The sequence below is a fragment of the Halichoeres trimaculatus genome, unplaced genomic scaffold, assembly GCF_033239565.1.
Source record: "Halichoeres trimaculatus isolate MK-OKI-2021-1 unplaced genomic scaffold, fHalTri1.1 fHalTri1_scaffold_2, whole genome shotgun sequence".
Classification (NCBI taxonomy): Eukaryota; Metazoa; Chordata; class Actinopteri; order Labriformes; family Labridae; genus Halichoeres; species Halichoeres trimaculatus.
The window spans coordinates 26,274,974-26,300,678 of NW_027437180.1; the positions used below are offsets into that span (position 1 = coordinate 26,274,974).

The window sequence follows — 25,705 nt, forward strand, 5'->3', positions numbered from 1 at the left end:
TGTCTTCTTTTCTCACTCCACTCCTCCTTTTGCCCCCATCTTTCTCTCATTTTCTGCCATACAGCCACTTTGATCTTGCGTAAGAAGACCGTCTCTTGAGCTTCATTACTTTTAAAGCCTTCATTGTGAGGAGCCATAAAAAGATACTAAGGAATGGAATTCTAAAACCATTTACCAGACTTTCTGTACCGGCCTGCGAGTAATGGATACATGGGGATATAATGTTCCTCCACAGTGTGTAATGGCCTTCTGTGCCTGCTGGTATGGGTTATCAGGGAAAACTAGAACTGGCTAGGTCTTGGACAATATGATGTTGTGCATAATAAGTGGTTTCCACTGAGGGTCCTGACTCTGTTTAATTTATCAAGTCATGGCACTTTGCAGCACAAACTTGAGTATAAGCTCTGGGTGGTGGAGATTTGAGCTGCTTTCTAAACCTTTCACTGTGTGTGTGTGTTGTTATTGGGTTTTATTTCATAGAACTGCTGACTGACCTTTTATCTGGGTCTCTTCCTCTTTCTCCCTACGTGTGCAGGCATGCGTGTGTACCAGGGTCTGCTTGCTTGCTTGAGAGTGGGCAGGGAAACATGTCTTGGGCAGTGTTTTGCCATAAAAACATGCAGGAGTCTAGTGGGGTAGCAGGAAAATGCTTGGGGAGGAAATGATTGAGAGAAAAGGTCAGTAGACAGGATGCCCTTTTTTAAATCTGATATAAGAGACTGTGGGGAGACCTAGAAAAATGGGGAAAGAAAGCGCAGTGCAGTTGAAGGAAAAGAACGGTAAACGAAAGATTCAAGGTAAAGGTGGGACCTGATATCCAAATGATTTAAGAAAGGTGTTGTGTTGTATGTCCTTTAGAGAAAAGCGTCTGCTAAACGAAACTGCAGAACTGTAATACTGTAAAAGAAAGAATAACTTGAAGGAAAAGACTATACTGGTGCAGCTGCATCACAATACTCTTTCCAAAACACTCTCTGATCCTAAAAGTCTAAAAATCATTGAGTTGTGGTTGAGATGGCTTTATTACAGTGAATGCAGGAGGCATGTGACCTGTAAGCCCTGCTGTGTTTCAGGGTGCTGCATCAAATCAGTCATTCCCTCTTTACAACTGCTGCCATGTGACCTGAGATTTATTACCATTACAGTGTGTCCTTAGTGAGGCTCTTATAGATAATCACATCTCATGTGTTCTTTTTCTGGTACTCACAATTTTAAATGTTATCAATCCTGATTATGGCTGTCAAAATGTTTGATAAAGCCATTAAAAAATAAAAATCAGTGGTATAATAGCATACCACAGCTTGAGAGAAAAACAAGATCTTCTTACTTATTTTCAACTTAAAGATTTTGAGAGTAAAAGCAGAGGAGTGGTTGATTGTACTTATCAGAAAAAAAGCAGTGAAACAAAGAACTGAAACACTGCTATCTGATTGTTTGACAGCTGTTAGACTCTAGAAAACTAATAGCCGCACACCCATGACTCATCAAAATGTTTTATTTGTATGCTTCATCCACGCACCACTTGTTTCTGCTCTGCTCTCCATCACAGCTGTAGCTCACAAAGCCGTGACACAGCACACACTGTGCTATCTCACAGGTCAGCTAATACAGTTATTTTATTAAGTTTCTAAAACGATGATGATGAACATGACTCTTAGTGTGTTGTCATTTGTCCTGACCTGTGGACTGTCAAGTGTCATACCATGCCACTATCATTGATGGCATGAACGATCCATAATAAGAAAATGAGACAATGCAGGGACAATGCTTCTGGATTATCCATAGTGTTGCTTAGTGTAGCTTCATTCACTCAGAAAGTCCTATTTACACTTTCTTTCTTTTTCTTTCTTTTTTAGCATGTTCATATTTTATTTGGCAGCTATCTGGGAATGAATAAATATAACTAATACATACAAATAGACTGTAAAAGAGAATAGACAAAACTACATCCAGCTCAAAAGAAGCCTTAACTTTTAGAGCTCCCCCTGCTAACTTGGTCTTTAAGCATGCTTCCTCCTATATAACATGCTTTACAAGCTTGATTATTTGTAAGATTTCACATTTCTGAGAATTCTAGTTTTAATTAGTTATTATGACATTAAAAAGATGGTTGATTGACAGTCCTGTTGATAAATGTGGCCCCTGCTTTGTTCTTTGCAAGAAAAACAAAGTACATGAGGTAAGAGGAGGAAAACAAACACCAACACAAGAGTCACTAAACTTTTATTGTAACCCTCACCGTCTGCTGTCTATTAGATTGTTGCCTTTATAGGTTATCTGTCGGCTTAAACTGATAGGCTAATACAAAAAGAAAGAAAGAAAAAAATACACTGACAGTATGCAAAGATGCAGGGGACTCTGAACAGTCGAGGAACGTTATAACGAAAGCCAGGGACTAAATTTTTCCTGCATAAACATACGAGGTGGTCTCCAGATTCATTACTTCACAAATTGTAAATAACTGTTAGCTGCAGCGTTTGCCATGACTTGTACCCAGTCTGCTTCAAAAGGTCAGTTTTAGGGCTGATACTGATCCGGCACATTGGATGTGTGCCAGTTTGTGTTGGCTGACTTTATGGATAGCCTGCAATAATAAGCAAATGCACTAAGCCTCCTCGTGTTTGCTTGTAGTTTTTGAAACCTGTTTAAATCAATTTTAGCAAATAGCATTTCTCATTCAGAGATAATTTACTACCTTGACAGCTTTCTAAAGTAACATATTTAGGCAAGACCTCCTTTGTCCTGTTCCTTGCTGTCCTTTTTGAAACTCATCTCAGGCACTGTTGATGAAGCCTGAAAACCAAAAAGAAACACCTTAATCTGACAGACAAAAGGAGGGAAAATGATATTGTAACGTCTCTGTATCTCAGAGAGGAGTTTGAAGAGGCTGTGGATGCTTGGGGTAAGATAACTTTTCCCAGGATGATGAGAATTACATTTGTACCTGTTTTTAATTACCAACTTGTGCTTCAGTTTTATTCACATTAGCCTGTGTCCTTGGCACGTTCATAGCCCTCCCCTTCTGCAGCACAAGCTAGCACGTTGATGATGCAGGTTCAGGACTTTTTATGTGTGTGTGTGTGTGTGTGTGTGTGTGTGTGTGTGTGTGTGTGTGTGTGTGTGTGTGTGTGTGTGTGTGTGCGTGTGCGTGTGCGTGTGTGTGTGTGTGTGTGTGTGTGTGTGTATGTGTGTGTGTGTGTTTTCTACCAATGTGGGTCATCACTCTTCCACAGTGAAGGCCTCGTCCCCTACCTCACTCTCTGTGACCCAGTTCTCCCAGTGTTTGTCTGCTGACACCCCTCCTTGCTCACATCACCTCTGCAGCAAACACGTGTTGTCGAGGTGGTGAGAAAGTGGAGACAAAAGGTGAAAGAGTAAAGAAGTGTAGATTGTACGCCTCTTTGCCTCTTGCCAACACCATAGCACATTTTTGCTTTCTCAGATCACACAGCACAAAGCCATTTCTGGCAAATACACTGACACTCACCTGTTCCTTACATCCCTATGGATTATAAATGGAAAAAAACAGGTTGACCTCTACTCTGTTTTTGCCCTCTTGGCCCCTTGTTAACTACCTGTATTTTTTGTCTTTGTTTTTTACAGAGCAGCTTCCTGGGTAGCTCCACATTTTCAGTTGGCGATCTGCTGAGGGCAAAAGATGAACGTCTGACCTTGAGTCTCAGGTAAGAGCATGTTTCTGTCACACTCAGTTCACTGCTCTCTATGCTCCTGCGGGCTAAGTAAAATTAGGACTTGAAAGTACAAGGATTTTGCCTCTCAACACAAGAACTGACAGAACAACTTAAACATCAAACTGAGATGAGTTGAGGAAAGGGAACCAGCTCACAGATGCTGCAACAGCAGCTTTAGGAATGTTGCGGTAGCTGCCAGCGTTGTTTGTTCTAGAGATGTTGTGTTAGCTTGTGGGAATATATAACACTCTGATCTTTTTTTGTTGGTTTTATGGTAAATGGGGTGGGAATAACTGTCTTCTCTAGTTAAATAGATTAAATGAGAAGGACTGCTGTGTCTCGACTAAATTAGATAGTAGGAAATGTTATTTAAGGACAGCCTGTATTAGTCTTAGGATAAATATGAAGTCAAAGAAAACAACTCTGGGGATACATATTGTAATGCTTGCAAGCTTGCTGCATAAAGGTCAATAGCATGGATTTGGCCTAAATTAAGCTCCAACAAGCTGTTACCAACAGAGATGCAAAGAAGGTAACAACATGAACACTTGGGCTTTACTTTCAGAGTGTTGATGTATGACTCAGTTCTATGTTTAAAGAGAAAACCACGAGGATGTAATGAGTAATTTTTCTATAAAGAACAATGTTTGTTATGAAGGACGAAGTGTCAACACAACTCTACAGATAAGCTGTGCTCCTGAGTATGATTAATGGTGTGTCCATGTTATGAAGTGCCTGACATGATTTCAAAGAAGTACGATGCAGGTCTATAAATATGGCTACCATGGTTTGACAGGCATAAAATAGTGTTTTTTTCTGCTGTGTTTTGTCAGTTTGCGTCAGAGGAAGACAGTTCTCTGTTGTCATGACTAACTTTTAAAAGGACCCAGGTTTCACTTCATGCATTAGTTAGATGCACGCTTTGAAACAGTCACATTTATCTGCTTTTGCCTCTATTGTAATTTTATTAATGTTTGACAGAGTTGCAGTCTCTTATAAGGAGAAAGACCAGCGTCTTTGTCAAAATGTAACTTGACACCCCTTTAAAACCCAGTTCCTGCTGATCTCTAGTGTTTCAGCTCTTCAACTGCTGCATCTGCTGCATTTTAAGCTGATTCATTAAGTGTTTCTCAATAGAGCACTACTCGGCAACACTTCATTTTTACATAGATTTTATCATCTACTATGTTGACATTTTAAGATTACAGAAGTAACAGAATATGTAGCAGCATTGTGGCCAAAAAAAAATATAAAAAAAGAAAGAAAGAAAGAAAAATGGCAGTTTAGTCCAAGGCTAAGTCACTGACTTTCCTGCAGAAAAATGTGTTTGTTATAATTGTTACAGCGGTAATGAGACATTGTTTCATGATCATGATTCAGTCAGCCATCTTCTTCATAGTTTGATGACTGTTAACTACTTTGCATGTCATCGTTTGCAAGCATTTGTGGATGTTTTTCGGGAACATTGTTCTGACACACTTCCTCACCTCCTGTCTGTGTCTGTGGCAGTCAGAGCTAAATTAAATATGCACAACGTCTTACTGTGTGTGATCCAAAAGCCAGGATGTTTCCCCTCCACCTGTAAACTGTTGAGATAAATTGTCTCCACCTCTCATGTTTGTATTGTCGAGCTGGATTTTCTTCCTCCTTCATGCTTAAAATATTCCCCTTTGGCAGCCCCCTCTTTCTTCTTTTTCTCTTTTGTTATGCTTTTCATTTCCTGTAGGTGATCCCAGGTCACTGCGTATAATTGTGTCTTGCACGATTCACTATACGGGCTGCAGTGAGAATAGAGATTACAGCCCCCCACTGTGTGTTTGCGTATTTCTGTGTGTGTGTGCATGGATACTTTCATGCAGGCATCGAAAAGCACAGACTTGTCATTTTACTCCTTCGTAGTCACACTGCAGAGATGTGCTTCTGGTTCAGTTTGATGTTTGGTGGTGTGTGTTTTTAATCCTGAGGATAACATGAAGTCCTACATGATACTCATAATGCTGCCACAGGATCTCTGAAAACTGGGGGGGGGGGGGGGGGGGGGGGTATATATCAGCAGTGGATTCAACAGTCAGAAGCTGCTTTTCCTATGCTATCTTTATCACTACTACAGTAGCCCAGTCCACCTATTCAATTCTAAAATGCTGATAGGAGCATGTATGCTTCATAGTTTCTTAAGATAAATCAAAGAGACAGAAAAATTAACTTCTTAGAAAAATTAAATGATTTTTGTATATATCTTAAATTCTGCAGACATTTCCTCTTTTGCTTTCATCTTCTTAGAAATGGTTTATTTCTCAGTCCTTGGAGTGGTGACATTTTTAAGTGTAGGGAATACCAGCAAAAAATGTCACTGCATCAAATCATGCAGCTCATTAAAAAAAAAAACAACCCACATTAAGAATTAGGAAAACTAGCTATTGGCTAAATCATTAAAATCAGTGGGAGGTCGTTGGTCTAACAATCTGCCCCCACTCTCTGTTCCCCACATATCATCAGCTGTCTAGCCCAATAAAGGCAAAAATACCCCAAAAGACGTATATGTGTTTGAGGAAATTTGTGAGTGTTGTCTCTGATTTTTGTAATCCATCCATTTCTTCATGATTTAGACATTTTGAGTTAATCTGGTCAAAACTATGTAAGAAGAGCAGAAAATTTAAGCTAAACTAAACTTAAATGTAATTTCTCATGGGAGATTTACGGCTAAACTTTTGGGGGAGCCATATTGGAAATAGAGTGGGCTTTGAGTTTTCACACTAACAGCTACAGGGCGTACCTCCAGTCAGACTGCTGAGCTGTGCCTCTGATTGGGCAAACTTGTCATCCTAATATCTTCTACCCCCCAAGTGCCAGTCGAGAAATTATCTATTGAGACCAAAGTCATTTTTTTTTCTGCTAGGCTGTTAACCTGTTTATTTCTACAGGATAAATGGCTTGTCATGGCTTGATGTGTCCAGGGTTTCCAGTACTTTTCTAGCACTTCCCCGTTGCTTTATATATTCAGACCAGATGTTGGTGCTTGTGTTAAACATCTTTTTACCTTCTCAATTCTGATCTTTGTCATAGACAGTAAGAAAAGATCTTAGGCTCAAAAACTGTAAAGTTTAATCTATGCTTGACTCGTCCACGAGGTCCTCACAGATCTGTGCAGACAAATGGCATCAGCTTAGCAGCCTCACCCCCTCTCACAGTCTTCTTCAAGCGAAAATTTCTGCAGCGCACACATCTGAAAATTTCTAACTTCTTTGCTGAGACACCCAGATAAAATGGCAGACAGGGGCTCCTGGTGTCCGAAACACAAAATTGCTGGCATCTCCAGGATTCAGCACACAGAGACCACCGTGATAACTGTGTGATGAACAATTGAGGCCACACTGGGCAGAGAAGGGGAGTTGGTGTTTTGAACAGTGTAAGCAAATGCAAACCTATACTCTAGTTTAGTTCTGTGGTAGACATGCATTTGCAATAAACTGCCCACTGCAGTTTGGAAACAGCAGACACTGCCGAGAGCGTAGTGTAAAAGCCACCTCTCCTTGATGAATATGAGAAGGTATGAAGGTATAAGGTTAATTACTCTGTTTCACAATAAGCGAGTTTTGTACAACTATGAATTTTTCACCTCTGGCAGAGTCAAGAGGATGAAATCACACCATCCTATAGAGAGATTATCAGTCTACGTCATCATAAAGATGCTTACGCATCTCGACCGGAGAAGCAGCACTTAGCTGCTTTTTTAGCAAGTAAGCGTTTTTTAAACACTAAATTCAACCTGTTAAAAGCATCAAAATGTACGCTTTTTCTGTGGACAGCTGTCATAAACAATACTACGCAATAGAGGCAACCTCTGTCACGTTTCGACCGTTACAGCGCAACCAGTGTTTCAGCGTTTATAGCGACCATGCTAACTGGTGACTTTCAGCCGACGGCAGCCTAACTGCCGAGAGTGACCAATTAACAGGGTCACTCTTTACCAGCGTGCATGATTACCAGCAACGTCTGCGTGTGTGTAATTAAATGTATATTCTTTATCAAACCTCGGTTAACCAGGTTTGACTGCAAACAAGCAATAATAACTGCTTATACTCAAAATACAGATTTGACTTTGCTTATTTAATGAAAAAGTTTGTTTGGGGCTGAGGTTCTGACCAAACATGGACTCAATATGGACAGTAAATAATGAGTGAACCCATAAAGTAAGATTAACAGAAACTGATTTATGACCAAAGTTAAATTAGGGAATATTATGAAACAATGTTTACATCCTGTTATGTCACAGTCTTATAAGTGTCCACGGATAATGCAGTCATGAGCATTGAGTGAGAGTTGTGTTTCCTCTCTGGGTTCACGCAAGGTTTCTCTGCTAAAAACGTCTGTCCACCTAATATCTCTTCACTTGCTGATCTCTTCTGTCCACTCACTGCTATTTCACAAACCTGGGAGCATTTTGCCATCTGTCAAAGTGATGACATTAATTTAAAAAATGTGTTTTTTGGTGGTTAACTCCTCCATAACTGTTGACAAACCATAATACTCTGCAGTGCATCTGCACCCAAGTTGCGCGTGCATCCGCCGTTGTTGATAAACAAATAATCTCTCCATACAACAAAAGGCAACATATTTCCAGTCTTAAAACAGACACACACAGTGTTACACTGGACTAAAGAGCCATGGCTTGTGCGGTGTTAGGGCTTGAGAGTGTTACACCGCACAGCCAGCCATGCATGCTTAACACATGCAGACACACAGAGGAAACTGTCTCCATTCGATATGCCGTTCGCTTGTTGGTTCATCCGGTGAGAAAACATTTCAAAGATGAGCAGCTTTTCATGGCCATGTATGATTCATTGGGGGCTGTTTGACCTGTGGATGAGCTTATATGATTCATGGTTCAAATTAGTTCTGCTGGCCAAGTGGTGAGGATGCAGCAGCTCAGATATGGACAGGAGAGCACTTCATTTTGTGCGTCAAGGAAATAGATGCTTTATTTTAATACAATGTTTAATCTCCTCTGGGTTAGTTGTTGCAGAAAGTCAGTTAATTTGAGTCGACTTTGCTCAGCAGAGGGAACGTGGGACTACTTTATCTCGGCGAGGCAGGGATTGATTCCCTTCAGTGAATCTCAAAACCAATATGACTTTGGCCAACTTCTCCTTATAAGCTCTGGATTTACATTGGTGCTGAGCATATGTGGAGAGGAAATTGGTGTTTGACCAGAGCCTGCGAGGGTATGTGACTTTTGCTTTGACTTTGGCCTTCAGTAAAGTTCAGCCTGCTACAGAGCTGTCCACCTCAGAGCTCATACCTTATTCACGTGAATATTCGCTGCATTTCAGCTCTTGTCTCAGGCCTCGAGCTGGCTTTCATGTGTGCTCAGTTGGAATGTTTGTCACGGATTGTTTTTGTTTTCTGTTCAGCACAAAGGGTTTGATTTGGGTCACTTTTTTGAAGGTTCCTGACAGTGTCATGACAGATGATTTGGGTGTGGTGGGTGCATGAAGTCGACCCTCTGTGTAGATCTGTCTCTCTGGAATGCATTAGAAGCCATTGAAATGATGATGAGAAAATCAACCCTTTCCTGCAAAAAGGAAACACAGCAGCTCCTGAATACAAACAGACCGATGAGCTCAGACACTCATGCAGATATAAAAATCATGGACAAAAACTTAGTAACGGAATAACCTCTCTTTGAAGTCTGGACTTCTGTTAGTGTAAGAGCAGGAATCTGATTTAAAGAGAATTATTGATGATTTGTTTTCAGTGCTCACAAAGTCAGTCCCAGTTTACCTGACAGAAACTACATGTTGAATGTCTGATTTTAAGGCTGCACTGCTTTGAATGTGTCTTTAAAGAAAGGGGAAAGAAAAAATAAGTGAAAGCAGTATAAAAATTGCACTGTCATCCTGGATCTGGTGTTAAAGATACTTCCCTCATTTCAGGAATATCTAATCTGTATGCCATGATGCTTGTCTGCATCCCTCCACTTGTGTACATTGTGCTTTGAAGAAATACTTGCATCAGATTTGTTTGTCCCTCGTGTTCTCCTGCCTCAGGTTATGCCTCACCAATTCCGGATACAACCATGATTTTGCAGTGATGTGCTTGTTGCAACTTGGTGGTAACTTGATTGAGTGGCTTTTTGCATGAGCTTGTGCATTTTCTGCATTCTACTGTATATACAGTAGGATTTAGTATTTTGTGGTCATGTAGAATAGAATAGAATAGGATAGAATAGAATAGAATAGAATAGAATAGAATAGAATAGAATAGAATAGAATAGAATAGAACTTTATTGTAATTGTAACAAGTACAACTAAATTGAAGTCACAGCAGCAATCAAGAAAACAAAAGTAAGAATGTGTATAGAAAGTGCAAAAAGATCCATAAGAAAATAGATGATGACAGCTTGTCCATCATTCTCCAGTTCAGCCAGCCTCCACCTCCACAGGGTCCAGGACTGAGCTTCTTCAGTCATGCTCCATCTCTGTCTCCTGTATCCTGTCTGCTCACAGCAGGTGAAGCTCTTCCAACATGGCGTTGGTGTCTGATGTTAGCTCCATTAGCCATGTCTGTGAATAGCATGATGCTTCTCTGCCCTCTGGTATTCCCTCTGTTGCTGGGTTAGTACAGCTAGCTTGTCCATCTTATTGGAGATAGATCTTACGTTCCCATTAACGATGGATGGAAAGACAGGTCCATGTCGTCACTTCTTGACTCACACCTGAGAACCAGCACGTCGTCCTCACCTCTTTCTCCTCACCTTGTGGGAAGACATTAGGCCTTAAACCAGTTAGCATTGGCATGCTACACGCTGCTAACTGCTGAGTTCACATGTAAACAATGCAGCCATGGTTACATGTTCCTACATGTAAACTCAGGAGAAAAAGTAGTAAAAATATCACTGAAGCCACAACAAGTTTGGTGTCCATACAAAGTAATGATCCACTCCAAATACAAAGATTACGAAAAAGAGACGAAAAAATTACAAGAAATGGACAAAGAAGAGAGAGCTGCTGCAAAAGGCAGCCATAGCCAACATGGCAGCGCCTAGCAACTGGGTTATAATCACGCTTTTCAATAATCATTTTCATGTTTTTAACATGCTTAATTCAGCAACAAGGATTAGAATATGAGGTCATGTTGGTAAATGGAATTTTGTGGGATTTTGCTTTTCTTGTCCTTTGACCACTGATATTCACCCTTGTAGATTCTTTTATGGTATTAGGCTATCAGTATTAACTGATGATTAAAATTCACTCATACTTGTACTTATGCTACTGAGCTGTATTGGAGTTCAATGTCTTGCCCAAGGACACTTCAGAATGTAACTGCAGGATTTATATAAGACGGGCTGATAAATGTCCATGCTTTCGCATTTGCTCTGTTTTTGGAGGGAAGTATCCGACATAAATTATAAATGCTTGACTGCTGGTTTGAAGTCGGTTTATTCTCTAATTTGAAGCTGGGCTGGTTGTGAATAGTGAGGCTGTTTTTAAGAAATTGCTATTTCTGAAAATATTACTGGATAGAGAATCAACTGAGACACTATTTGTTAAACCAAGACAAGGAGCTTATAGGCGCTGAAATGCCTCAGAAGAGGTGAGAGGTTGTGAATTAGGAAGTGTACACTACCTTTATTTCAAGTACTTCTTTAACCTCTGCCTTTCTTTGATAATGAAAGACACTCTCTAATATATCTACACTCACTGTTGGGCCTCCTTCACAGTAAATGTGCTGTCACAACACAGGAGTGTGAACAGTGACCTCTACACTTCCTTTGCCCTGTTACCTGCATGCTCACAGCTTGTAGTAAATCTTTCTCTGGTTGTGTGTTATATGGACTTAGACTCCTTGGCTGATTCCCTCATGGCCATTACTCACACTGAATGAAAGAGCTACTGTACCTTAGAAATGCCTCCATAACTTGGCTGGGTGATGCATCACATGGCCATGCTAAGTCAGAGGTGTTAGCTTACAGTGCAATAACTTACCACTCACATAACTGTCTACTGGCTGCAAACAAGCACACATGTGATACATAGTACTGTGATGGTAAATTATTTAAACTATTAAAAGCAGTTGTCATGAAATTTTATTTTTTCATTGTATTCAGAGCAAAGTTTGAAATTCCATTTCTGCACATTTGCAAGTTTTATCCGGCTTGTCTGCAAACTCTGTAGACATTTTTTAACCTTCAGAAGGGATGTACCTGTTTCTCTTTTTAGTTTAGAGTTTGGCTTGTTTTGCAAGCATGCACATTCTAAATCTAGCATAGTTTGAATAGGGACCTGGGACAGGCAGCATAACCAGTGTGCCACAGGAGCTGGAAGGATGTCAGCGCTGCAGAGGTCTCTCAATAATGCATGCTATGTATACACATGGGAGGGAAGATTATTATCTCCAGAAAGGGAGGTGAGCCTCCTTCATCCTAGCAGGGAATAAAATCGTGTTGTCTAAATTGGACAATAGGTATTGTAGAAGTGTGAATACAACCTGTACCAAAGCATATATAGGTACACATAAAGAATATATGTATAAGCAAATGTTCACCAAATTAGAAGCACTCCCGCAGTTTCATTTGTGCATTTTCTGCCTTGTTGAAACCTTTTGTTCCTGCTCTTGCCCTCTCCATCTCGCACAATGTAGTTCCGTTTTGTGCTCCTTGTTATCTCAAAAACTTTGCACACTCAGTATTAGAGGCACACATTGACCCAGTTCTGCAGCGCAGTTTGAGATGTGATTTAGATATAAAGTTGTGTGCCTGTGATCGCCTGCCTGCGTGCATGTGTCACTGTCTGCACATGTGTGTGCATCAGAGATTTACCATGACAGGGCTACATTATCTCAGACCAGTGCCTCTGCTCCCTGGATTCACGGCAAATTTATCCTCTCCCTTTGGAAAAAGCCTCTCCCCACTGTCCCACCAGTAACTGTTGAGCCTGCTATCACGATGAAACCATTTTGCCATCCTCACTATCACCCTGTTCCAATTCTCACACTCATCCACAGACAGACGTCTCTTCCTTACCCAGCATCCCCTGTGACCGATGATGTCCAAGCCTGACTAAAAGCCTACAGATCAACTTTGTGATCCGTTTTACTGAGAAAAACGTTCATGTGTGCGACTGTGTGTAAGGGTATGTGTATACTTATATTTATCATTTTGTAGGAACACTAATCTTTTCACACTATGAAGACACTCCACTCCTCAAGGTCTCCCAAGCAGGGACAAAGAGCTTGTTCTGACATTGTTAACATTGTTAGCACTTTTTTCGCTCAAGGTTAGGGTCAATATGAAGCATTTCTGTGTGTTTAGTCAAGTGCTTGATGATTTCAAGACACTGGAGTTGAGGTCGTCCGTGTATTACACAAACTATGGTGCATACATCTGCTCTGCTGCCATTGCCTTGGATTGCAAAATACAGTCTAATATCAAAATGCCTTCCTTGTTTTTTAGCCTGCCAATCCTCTGCATTATAGGGTTTTGACTGATCAAATTCAGGTGTGTGACACATCCATGTGATTATTTAGGATGAATCCTTGGTATTAACTTAACTGAGCTAATGGTAAACATTTTCTTTATGTTTAACAAGAAGTCTTAAAGGTCCCATATTGTGCAAAAATCACTTTATTAAGTCTTTTAGTGAAATTTGTGGGTCTTTGTCTTTCCTCCCAGCCCACAAAATGTGATATTTAATGACAAAACCTGTACTCAGCAGTGCTTGTGAATGTAAAATCCCTACCTAAAATGAGCTGTTTGGATTTTGGGGATTTGCTGACGTCAGTGATTCCCTTTTTGACCAATCAGGAGCAAGTCTGACCCGATTGATCCACTGGAGCAGATACCCCCCAAACCCCCTCCCCTCCCACTGCCCTTCCTGCTACTGGAGAAAAATCTCTCCTGCAGCGGGGAGGAGAATGCCAAAGTTGAAGAGCCATTACTGCTCTGTTTTTGGCTGTAAACAGCCACATAGTTCCATGCACAAGCCTCCCATCTCGGAAGAAGGCAAGACAAAGTGGCTAGAGTTCATTTATCAAGGAAATGTGCCAGCTACACTCAGTAAAACTGTGCATGTGTGTGCTACGGCCGACTGCTTTTCCAACTTTGGACAGTAGAACAGAGGGCTAGCGACTAGACTGGTCCTGAATCCAGGCGCATTACCAACCATCCGCCAACAAACCTTGGACCCTGGAAATGTGAGTATTTTAAATGCTGTGTGCTGTGGAGCAGATGTAAGAGCTTTTCCTCAGCATCCCCCCTGTCTCTGTGTTAGCTTCAGGATGCTAACTATAGCTGCGGTTAGCCTGTTGTTTTAGCCTGTAATGTTACGGTAAACAAGCTTTGCTGTTTTCTAAACATTGTGCACTCGGAGCTTGTGGCACCCATAGATATACATAGAAAGGCCTTTCGATATATATAAGATATATATATAAGAGCAGGGCGGTATCAGCGGTGGCTCATTTACATATGAAGGTCACGCCCACTAAATCAGACTGTTCTGAACAGAGGAGCTATGAGAGCCTGGAAACAATGCTGCTGTGCTTGATTTATCAGCTTTTTGGACCAAAACATGTTACTACCATTTCATGAAGACCTTAATGATCCATATTAAACTGCAGAAAAGGAGCATAATATGGGACCTTTAATGAATTACTCCAATATTTATGCAGCAAAAAAGGAAAATTGGCAGAAATTATTTGTATAAAAACAACAGTGTGTTTTTTTTCTGCAGGTGTTCCAAATACAAAACAGCCTAGCTCATAAAAAATCTCAAAGTAGTGACTCTAAATCCCTCCTTTGTGACAACCATACACATTTCCACAGACTCCAGGTTGCCGTATTTAACTGCTTAGTCATTTGCTGCTCAGTATAAACCCAATAATATTGTTAAATACATCCAGGAAGCTGTTTATTAAACTTGTAAATGTTCTTATTTATGGTGTCCTAGTTTTATTACTGTAACTGGGATCAGAGGAACACATGTACTGAATCAACCTGCAGAGACTTAGGGACATTTAAGGCCACCTCATTTGAGAATATGGCTGCTGGGAAATGTTTTATCTAGTGTTGGCACATTGAGGGACACTGCCTGAAACAAATGTGTGTTTGTGTTAGTGTGTGTGTGTGTGTGTGGGGGGGGGGGGGAGGAGTTTAATTTGATGCAGGTGGAAAGGATTCAGGATTCACATTCATAACACCATACATGGATGAAAATGTACACACACGTAACATGCCTGTCTTAACTTACACTTCACTGTCTAAGGTTACATATAAACCCACACAAACATACATCCAGCATTTTAATGTAAAAGAAGGGGAAGGGGAGGGAAGGGGGCACTCAGTTGTGCAGGGATAAATGCACATATGGCCTCCTCAGTTTTACTCCTTCATCACTAAAACTGCTCCTTTGCTGCACAGTTCTGCCGCATGATCTGAGAGCTCCCCCAGGCTTTACAGCTCATGGGCAGAATATGAAAATAACAAACTCGGCCAGTGCTGCACCATGGCATCAAAATAACTCACTGGAGGAACTATGAAATGCACAAAAAAGAAAATATTTCATTGACAAGTTTGTTAAGTTGAGTAATTACATTTCTGATAAACCAGGGACAAGGGCTAAACTCAACTTTAAGTATTTAGGTCTTAACCTAACATTCATACTAACCAAGTGCTGTTCTACTTTGAGATCTACAAGTTGCTGTCATTAGGGTCCTCCTATGGCTAATGTCTTTGCATCACAACCCAGGTCAAAGAGATGGGAAAGTCCAATGTGTTCAGAGACAGAGATAGGAGAGGGAGATTTAATAAATCCGGCTTGACGTGGTGGTGGTGAGGCATGCTAGGGGTATAGCGCACTAAGTGATGAGAGGATGATAATGAGGCTGAAACAGAGGGAGGAAGAGGCAGTGAGAGTAGGTGTGTAAAGTAATCTTCTGTTTGGTGTTGTGTGCCATGCTCTATTTATGCTCCCAGATTTAATGGTGTTGGTCCATCATTCAGGCACCCTGCTGGGGCAGTGTAACAGAGAGCAGTGCAATCTGTCCTCTTGCTCCAACTACAATATGTGCGCTGTAGAAGCTGAGGTCATGTATAATATCCTGTTCAGGTGCCTGTCTCATATTATGGACCCAAGGGAATGTCTCTGTATTTATAATCATATGATGGCTTTAAATATTTAAATGAATCTTGCAAAGCATTTTAACAATAATGAAAGAAGAAGATCCAAACCATAATACTATTTTTTAACATACACTCCCTTCTTCTGGTGTTAACATGTTACATTCATCTTTTGATTCATCTCATCTCTATGAAGTTCAGATGTGCAGATCTTTTCATTCTTATGTCATCTCTCATCGGAGGGTTATTTGATATTCCATCCAACTCATGATATTAAAAGTTGAATATTATAGTTGCAAACATGAAACAGTATGAACAGTGTCTTTCAAAGGCCTGATGTTTGCAGCTTGTGCGTAAGATCAATATTAATTTTAATGCAGTTATAAAATGTGCATTTTTGATAAAAAGCTCTGCAACTCAGCCTCCTCACCACATCTTTTTTTATCTGTATTGAGATATTGTTCAATATTTTACTAGTTCTGCTTCTTAATTTCACTGCTTGCGAAGAAGGACAAGTCTCCATCATAAGTCTCTACACAGTCGCACAGGTGTTTGTTACGAATCCTCCTGAAGTGCACTTGAAGTTTTACAAGCAGCAATGTTATCAACTAGTGTCACTTGACAGCGGGGGCTGTGGAGGTATGAAAGTTAAAAGTGTTATTTCAGTGCAACAAAGCTGATGGAGAGGAGAGATATGCCAGTTCATATCTGTCAAAACACGTCCCCACTGCACTGAGTAGAAATCTAATAAAGCAAACTGATTAAAACTCAGATGTATTACAAATTTTTTAAACACATATATATGTGTATTTAGGTTTTTATAATGAGCAATTTCAAGAGGAAGTTTCAGGATTTGAGCTTTAACATTTTTTGTTGAACCATTTATTGCAAGAAGTGTTTGTGCAGGTGTGTTTTTGACATTGGAAAGCAGAGCTCAAAACAGCATCCTCTGTGATATTTTTCCAAGCACTTTTATCTTTGTCTTTGTCCTTTTTTATTTTTAACTTTCACTGTCTTCAGAGCTCTATCCTCTATTGTCTGGCCTTCTTCCAGACTCCCAATTCTTTGCTCTCCTAAAATGTGAAGAAAGAGCTTCATGTTAACTGAATTGTCAAAGGTAGTGACCTAAACCCTATTTCAACCAAATATATCAGTTCAGTTCGTCTCAGGTACTGCACGCATTTTGTGGCGTTTCCACTGACTAATCCCGTGACAGATCCCCAAATAACCAAGGCAAATCATCACAGTTTTTGGTACTTCTTGGGATGCCAGACTCCACCAAGAAGGTGGAGCTACAACACTGCAGTCTGTTCATTGGTCGAAAGAATCGTCACTTACAGTGCAACAGCGGCTGCATTTGTTCTTGCTCATGCAGCCTTCTCTGAAACAAAGCTTTGTAACAAAAAGCCACATACCAATCACAAAGAAGGCAAATTTCTGGATGTCTTCTACTGTTGATCTTTGTTTACTATGTCACGTTTTTCTTCTTTGTTGGATTTATTAGCGGGGTAAACTGTGTTGTGCTGCAATGGCTCCATGCTACTATGTAACTGACGCAGCTATCGGCATCCAGCTGACACACCCCCTAGGGAGCACGGTTGGCTGTGGAAACCCAAACAGGATCGGACTTTACCAATCCAACATGTACCAAACTGTACTGATCCTATTTAACAAAAGTCTTTATAGCTGAATGTCTTCAAGAGTAAGAGAAGATGTTACTTTTAAGATAAAGATGAGTTTTAAGAGCTTCAAACATTTTAAAACTTGAAATAAAATACGTTAGCAATCTTATCGTTTGAAGCGCTGTCACTGTCATTTATTTTGTGTTTAATTTCACAAGTGCTAACAGGTCTCTAGATTCACCAGTCCATAGGGGCATGGAGTATGTGAACAAACAAGAACAATTGGCATCTAAAGAACTTGTTTTTGTCCTATTCAGGCATGCTGCATAGCCATGACATGTAGCATTGTAAGAAGCTTGTGTTGATCTGTGAATCCAATCTGTGATCAAGTCTATGGGTCGACCCCTTCACACCAATAACCAATCCAGCTTTCCGACTTTGAGGGGCTGGATCGGGCCTTTTACCCGATAACAGGATGGCTGTACATCCTGATTGTGTGTGTGTGTGTGTGTGTGTGTGTGTGTGTGTGTGTGTGTGTGTGTGTGTGATCGATGTATGATTTTGTTTTTTCAGATGAAGGATGTGCATCAACATATAGCACCAGAAAAAAACACCACACAGCACAGGGTCAGGAAGATGCATGACCAAATCCTTTCATGTAACTGCCTTTGTAATTTAGACTTAGGTCAGGATCAAATATCGGTTTTGCTGCATTAACCCTGCAGTAGTGAAACATAACATGAAACGCTGTCTTCTTAGGTGCCAGGTCGATAGTATCTCTCTGCATACTTTCTTCCCTTTGCAAAAGTACAGAGAGAAGAGAATATGATAGCTTCCCAAAAGAAAAGATTATATATTCTGACTTTAGTTTTGCTTTCTTTGCACGTCTCTTTTTTTCTTGTCCAGGGTTGAAGCATAGAAGTTCTGTTATTATTAGAAGAGAACATACACTCAACTGTTTGCATTAAAATCGTATCCTGCACCACTTCCTGTGAGTTTGAAGTTATATTTTTCAGGAAGGCACATAACTTTGCAGAACTTAATCCGCTGCTTCTTGGGTACACTCTGAAAGGAAGCCCAAGCAGAACTGTAACTACCTGTCTACCTGGCAGAGCCTAGTATCTGAACTTCCTGTTGCTTGTTATCATGTCATAGTCTGATCTGAAGCCTGGGTCAGGTTGCAGAAGTTTTGTGAACCAATCTCATTGTGTTTTTACCAGTGACCGTGACTCTGTTCTGGAAGATGTAATGCATGTGGATAAAGTTTTAATAGGAGCTGTAACACGTGACTTTTTCAGTATTATAAAGTCTCTGTTGCAGCCCAGTGTCCCCCACCTCAATTCAAGTCCAAGTCAAAGACACCAAATAAGAATCTGGGATGAGTCAGAGTAGACTTCTCATTACGTGAGTGCAAGTCCAGGGAGGACATATGTTTCTCCCCAAATTATTCACTCTCTGAACCTAGATCCACTGTGGGGGGACTTGGATTTGAATGAGTAGATAACACATTTAATTTCTTGCATTCGATTCTGACTGTTACCATGAGTCAGTCTGTGATTTTTATAATAATTTCTCTATTCTAAAACTGCATTAGTCCAAAAACACTTTCTGTATCAGTATCCCTAGCATGCTTGTGGGTCATTATGTAGCTTTATGAAAAAGAATTTCAGTCACACTAAATGCTAGCCCAAAGGAAAATATCCAGACATTTAAACATTTAATTAGAAAAATTAAATGTTTTAACAGAATGTGCCTCTTACAGTTCTGTATACCTGGGGAGTCCCTTCAAGTATTTTAACCTCTTAAGACCAGGCACCCACGTATGTGGACATTATATTTCTGCCTGTCAGACCCATGATACTTCATTTTTTAAAACTTTGACCTATAAGCCACATTTAGGGAAAATGCCCTCATCATCTTTTGGTGAAAGCACAACATTACACCTATTTTAGATTAAAAAAAAAAACAAAAAAACATATTTAAGTTCAATTACACTACTAACAAACAACTAATTATGAAAATATAACAAAAATAATCAAACTTCCTGTACAATGACCAAGTTTAGGTATTATACTTATTAGGTCTCACTTATCCCAAATTGCAAGGTGAACTTAAAATCGCACACCAGACAAAAGCTCGGGCCTTAAGAGATTAAAGAGCTCAAGCAAAATAACAGTATCATTACCCTGAAAACTATTCTTAACAGGTGATTCAAAAATGCACCAATAAGTCTACAAAAACATGTGTTCATTCTCATAAAGGGACATCAAGCCATGACCATTCATAAACCTCACACATCACATTACACTTGCTCTGTATTTCTCCCTCTGAAATCAAACTTCATCAACAAAATGTTTTCTGGCTGTCTAAAAGTGCCTGTGACTGTCCCGACTGACTGCAGTTGTAACAAGATGCCCAATACGTCCTCCACCTGTTAGTGGTTATAGTAGATTTACTTTGAATACACTTGTTGCAAACCAAGCACCTTATACAAATTCATAATGTGTATTGTTTGCTGCAATGTTCTGAGGATCTTTAGTCTGGAGTTCTTCCACTATTTTTCCTCTATTTTTTCTATTAAAGAGAAGATTTTTTTTTAAATGTGTAAGGAATTATTCAAATAAATGTGAGCAATAAAGCTTCTTGGTAAATACTTGGTTGATTGCCTGTTCTGGAATTTCATAAAGTCCTGGAGCAAGTCATCATCAACCTTTATACATTTAATTGTCCTTTTCTGAGACAAGAGCCACAATCACGAAGCAATCACCACTGCCAGCAACAGTAGCTTTCACTTTCCATCTGCTACCTTGTGCCTCACTTACACAAACACACTCTGTTTCCTTCTCCTACACACACACACGCACACACACACACATGTACGCGCACGCACACACACACAAATGCACATGAGTGTTGTTTGGGAGAAAGTCTTTTTATGCTTCCTCCCCTGAGGAAGCCTGCCATTCCTCAGGAAAGCTGCGATTCCTTATGGCTACATTCTGTTGTGTCTCTCAGGACCCTGATACAGATGACAAAGTACAGCTGCAGCTTTCCAGGCTTCAGTTTCATAACAATCACACACCACATCTTAATGTCTCTTATCTTAACCAGAACAATAAAGCCAGCAGCATGTAATCCAATCCTTATTTAGCTTAGTTTAGCCTGAAGACCTGAAGTTGCAGCAACCCCAAGACGGCACAGCACACAGCCAAGAAATAGCCTGAAAATAAGCTTGCATTGAGCAGCAGCTACTGTTCATCAAATGTCATGTTTTTCCGTAGATGAAATAAAACAGTAGATCTTGTTTATTACTGTGTCTTAGGTATGTTGGTGTGCTAATTCAGTTGCCTCTTAATGGAGTCAGTCTAGCAGTGACTGTTCTCTCCTGGCCATATGTTTTGTTGACAGGTATGAGTGGCATCAATCCTCTTTACAAACTCTCACCAGGAAAGCAAATTGGAATAATTCTAAGATTTAAAAAGCATCACTGAACCAAGCAGCTCTGAAAATCACAACGGCTTACCTCCCATCATGCACTAAGTGCCTTTTTCACAATCAGCGGTTCTCTAGATACTGCTGGCTGGCTTCTTTATTTGAGAGCAATTACAGGACAAAAAGCATCTGTTGACAGAAATGACACAAGGCTGTTTTTGTCAGCTCTTTTACAGTTTGTTGAAAAATAATTATGACGCTTTAGTGGCTCTCTGTGGGGGCATCTCCTCTCCCTCTGTTTCTGAGTCATTACACATGAAACAGACTGTGATTTTCTCCTCACTGTTTTAAGAAACTGATGAATGAGTACAAACAATTTTCTGTGTTTTTTATTTTAGTGTTTTGCTTCACAGGGTGTTAGCATAGCTTAACCCCATGCATCCTGAGTGTTGTAATATTGAATTTACTGAATAAGAGGTGATAAAGTTCATAAACGGGGCACGTGGTGTGCTCTTTGTCCCTGTACCACATGCCCTCTCCCACTCTAACTTCATCTCCCGTGATTATTCAATTGTCATTGATCCACACTTAGCGGTTCAAAGGTGTCATACTGAGTGTATGCTGCTCATCTCCAGCATCATTAAATATACACACACTAAGTTTCAACATGTGCACACTTACATTTCTCAACGGTAAAATATCTTACTTACACACATAAGAGTCTTCATCTTAAAAGTGTGGCTTTACAGAAGCGTGAAGAGCTGTCCTGAGAAAAATAGAAGAGACATTGAGCGTGTATGTGTGAATGTGAGTTGGTGGACTAAAGTAAGGGTTTAAAGAACATAATTACTTTTCTACTTATGATTGACACGAAGAACTCAGCTTTTTCCATTTCATACAGCACACTCGACTATCTGTCTGTTTTAGCAATACATTACCAAATAGTACTCCACACATTTATTCAAGGCTTATTCAAGGCTGAAACTGTCCAACCACTTGATCTGGTGTGTCAGTCATAGTGGGTGTGGTTTATACAGACGACCTGCTACTGTGGACCGGCCACTCTCTGACAGCTGCAACAGTAGATATCACTTCCACCAGAGTTATCAGTTACACTATTATAATGTTATTTTTACATTTATTGACTCCTACATTTATTTACTGTTGACTCGAACTGCTATGACAGTTAAGATCACCCTAATGCTTCTGTTAACACATACTTTTAACATCAGTTTCAGCACTCTTACGATGAGCCTGTAGTAGCTTTTGTTGTTTTTGTCTATATCGTATCCATCTCCCTATTTCTGTACCTTTTCCATCCTTTCTTAAATAGATTTTTGGAGACTATTTAAACTTAAATATCAATGATAAAATATGTTTGTCTTGGGTGGTAGTCATGACACCAAGCACTCAGATAGATCCTATACAAAACAAGATCAACTCAGCTTATCCAGTCTGATCTTCTATTGGTCGTACATGAGCTTGGCGGAAAATGCAGGCAACTCTTAACAGAGCCCATAGCTTATATGGACTATTTGAACTTTACTTTCAGGAAAGAAACGTCCTTATTTTCTTTTGATGAAACATAACTAATACAGCTGTCTATGTCAGTTCTTCCATTTAAGTCTCGAAGGAGTTGAGTGCTGCATATTGCCAGCTACCCAACGCTGCTACGAACACTGTGACCTCATGTAGCATTATGATCTCATGCTTGTCTCCATGAGCCTGTGGTAACACAACAAGCATAGAGGTGACAACAGTATTTTCTCCAGTTCTCACCCAAACCACATCCCGACTATGAACAACTTTTTCTGAGGTGTTAAATTCTGTTAAGACTTTGTTCTGGTTTTTGGGGGTGCAGTGACAAATGAGCAGTAAAAATAAGAGCAATGCAACTTGAAAGGTAATATTTCAAATCATTTATGTCCCACTAAAAATAGTTCCATAATTCACTTCTGGGTTTCCTCTTTGCTACTATAGTTAATTTGTGTAGGACAAGAGCTTTAATCAATGAATTATTGCAATTTTAAGCCATATCCATTTTCCATCACCTCACTCATCTGAATTGCTGAGCAAGTGCAGTTGTTTCACAAAACTGTCTTGATGCGGTTTGTTTTGTGTCATGGCCTGTATAAATGTGAGTACTTATTGCTTTCCCTGGTAATTTTTTTTCCACTTTGCTTCTGTGCTGTGAAAACGGCTTATCCTGGACTGTTTCTGACACTGGTTAAGGACTAACATAGAAGTAAATGCAGTGTGAAGACAGCCCTCGCCATGCAGGAATACAGCAGTGTATGTGATGGAACTGGAACAAATAGGATGTGTTAGAAACTCTTGTGTGAGTTTGCATCTTACCCTGACATTCCTTCTATTCTGCTTATTACAGATGTATTGCAACAGGCAAACAGATTTTTTTGCATGGCATGAATTTGGATGTGTTAGAGGTTGATCTTACTGGTGGATTCTGGAAAAATCAGCTGGTTTTAATTTTGAAGCCGTAGGGGGAAAAAAGTCCTGGGCATTGCACTGCTTCAAAAAATGTTCTTGATTTCAGCACCAAACAGATATCTGCAAAACTCTTTTGCATTTATTTTAGATTCAGAATGAATAAACAGTATATTTTTCATTGAAGTTTCTTTCATCAGAAGGAAATGAGGGCAGATTTTTCTTTGGAAATATACTTGAAGTGGTCCAGACAAGCTGTAGAGTGTGCTCTGTTTGGGGTCCCCTGGTGGTTCCAGCCAGCTCTCTGTGAACAATGCCGGCAGTGTAGTCTTATTGATTGAGTCGGTCTTCCTGTTGCAAGATATGCAATTACTGCAGAGTCACATGATAATGTCATTCATCCCCAATAAAAATCAGGACTGGCACTATCAATCGTGAAGCTGGCATCACCCATTATTACAGCCTTATGTCCTAACATCTGTCCTCCGTGAAAACTCGCCAGCGCTATATTTAGCCCGCCCGTCCAGCTTTATATAGGTCAAGAATTCCATCTACTTCCACTGCTGCACTTCAAGGCTGTAGCGCTCTTGTTGCCTGTGTAGGATCCTGGCAATTAGTCCAATCCCATTCCACAGGCGATTCACACATTTAAGGTGCCCTGAAAGACTCCTAGAACAAATCTCCTGTCCACAAAATTCAGAGCAGGACGCAACATACAACTTTTCCCACGTCCTGCTGTGTATTTTAGCTTCATACAGTAGGAGAAAAAGCTCCAGTGGGAGGGAAAGCCAATGGGGTTTTTCTTCATTTTTTCAGACTCAGGTGTTTCCTCTGAGAGTTCCCACAGAGAAAAGCACTCGACAATAACAGAAGTGGGGCAGCTGCAAAGTTTTGGATGAACTTTTCTGACTCACAGGCTGTTGGATTCAGATCCTGAAAAATGCAGAGCTGTTTAACTTCGCTTGGCATTACTCTGTTATTCCATCTTCCTCTTGGTTGAAGATATCAGGATAAAAGATCACTTATACTTTCCTCAAACTTATCCTTTGCATGGTCTGTCCATAGTCATCATTAGCCTATCACTCAGGTCAGGGCATATGTAAGAACTACTTGGTTATTGTAAAAGACTATTTAATTCCCCACCTTTCCCAGATTTTTGCACAGGTCACTTCACACCAATCAAGCCCCAAACACTGTAACTGCTTATGACAAGGCACTGGTATAATAAAAGCATTTACTGTATTAAAGTAACACTCCAGTGGCTGATATTGTGATTGAGTACAAAATAGCTAAAATACAATGGTGCTCAGGCTTGTACAACATGAATCCAGCAAAAATCACTGAATGGGACATGTTTACTCAAAAAGAAAGAGTAATTTTCTTTCTGGCTCTGAGGCATCACCAGTTTGTCTAGACTTTTTCCCCACAGGGTTTTGCTTTGGTCGATATCTGTTTCTCCTTTTATTGGAAATACTTTTCCTCCTTGTAAGAGTTCTCAGATTACTCTGGACTACAAAGTGAACAGTGACAGTGATTTATATGTCATTGTTTTAGAGAAAAACTAACAAGTTTAATAAAGGGCACACTTTAACCAAGAACAAAACCACTTACACACAGTAGAGTCAGACTCAGTTGGCCTAACGCAGCAGCATCTGTAGAAAGGGAGAGGTATTAAAGAAGTAGGAACAATTATGACTCAGCTCACACATCTTATTTTAGGGATCATGATGGGGTATACCAAGGAAGGAAACCAAGCTGTTATAGTGTTAGAACACTTTTAGTTCTTACAGATAACCATCAACTCTTGTTTGAGCTGTTGTTTCATACTATTACTGTGTAAAGGTGTTTTATACAAAGGGCTTGTCCTTTGGAAGCAGGGCATGCATCAGAGTGAGAACATTTCCCATCAGACCATATATTCCTGCATTTGAAAATGTGTTTGCAAATTGCAAGAGAGCCTTTTAAAAGAAAATAAATGTTAAATGGAGGCACTTCCCTGATAATTAATTGTTTTCAGAACCGTGCCAAATTCGAAGCGGACATTTTTAAGCACATTATTTTTGTCACTTTCACAAAGATGTCTGATTAAGTGTTGTCATAAAAAGGATCCTGGGCCAATTAGGTTTTGAAAAAGATGGGCTAATGCAGGCAAAGAACAGTCTGCAGAGTTGTTTCCATGCCAGCTCAAACAGACGGAAAAATAGAGAGAGAGGGACAGAGAGAAGGACAGGCTGGGGTACCTGAGAGATGGGCTACTTTTTCATCCGCAGAACCTTCAAAGTTAATTCGAGGTCAGGAAAAGTGCATGTTTAAGGACTGTAGTTTGCAAAAAAGAGACCAGCACGGGGTTGCACAAAGTTGAAATGTAGCCAAGTTCTCACATAATTTCTAATTTTGGACAA

At 40.1% G+C, this 25,705-nt stretch overlaps 1 protein-coding gene across 3 annotated transcripts in view; it reads left to right on the forward strand.

The window, feature by feature from the left end:
• The window catches only part of inpp4b (inositol polyphosphate-4-phosphatase type II B), a 158,742-nt gene that overhangs the window by 61,702 nt on the left and 71,335 nt on the right, over positions 1-25,705 (forward strand). For all 3 annotated transcript variants that reach the window (XM_074686802.1, XM_074686793.1, XM_074686810.1), the window contains one exon: positions 3,604-3,683. In XM_074686802.1, the coding sequence (XP_074542903.1) occupies positions 3,604-3,683 (80 nt within the window). The remainder of the gene's footprint in view (positions 1-3,603; positions 3,684-25,705) is intronic.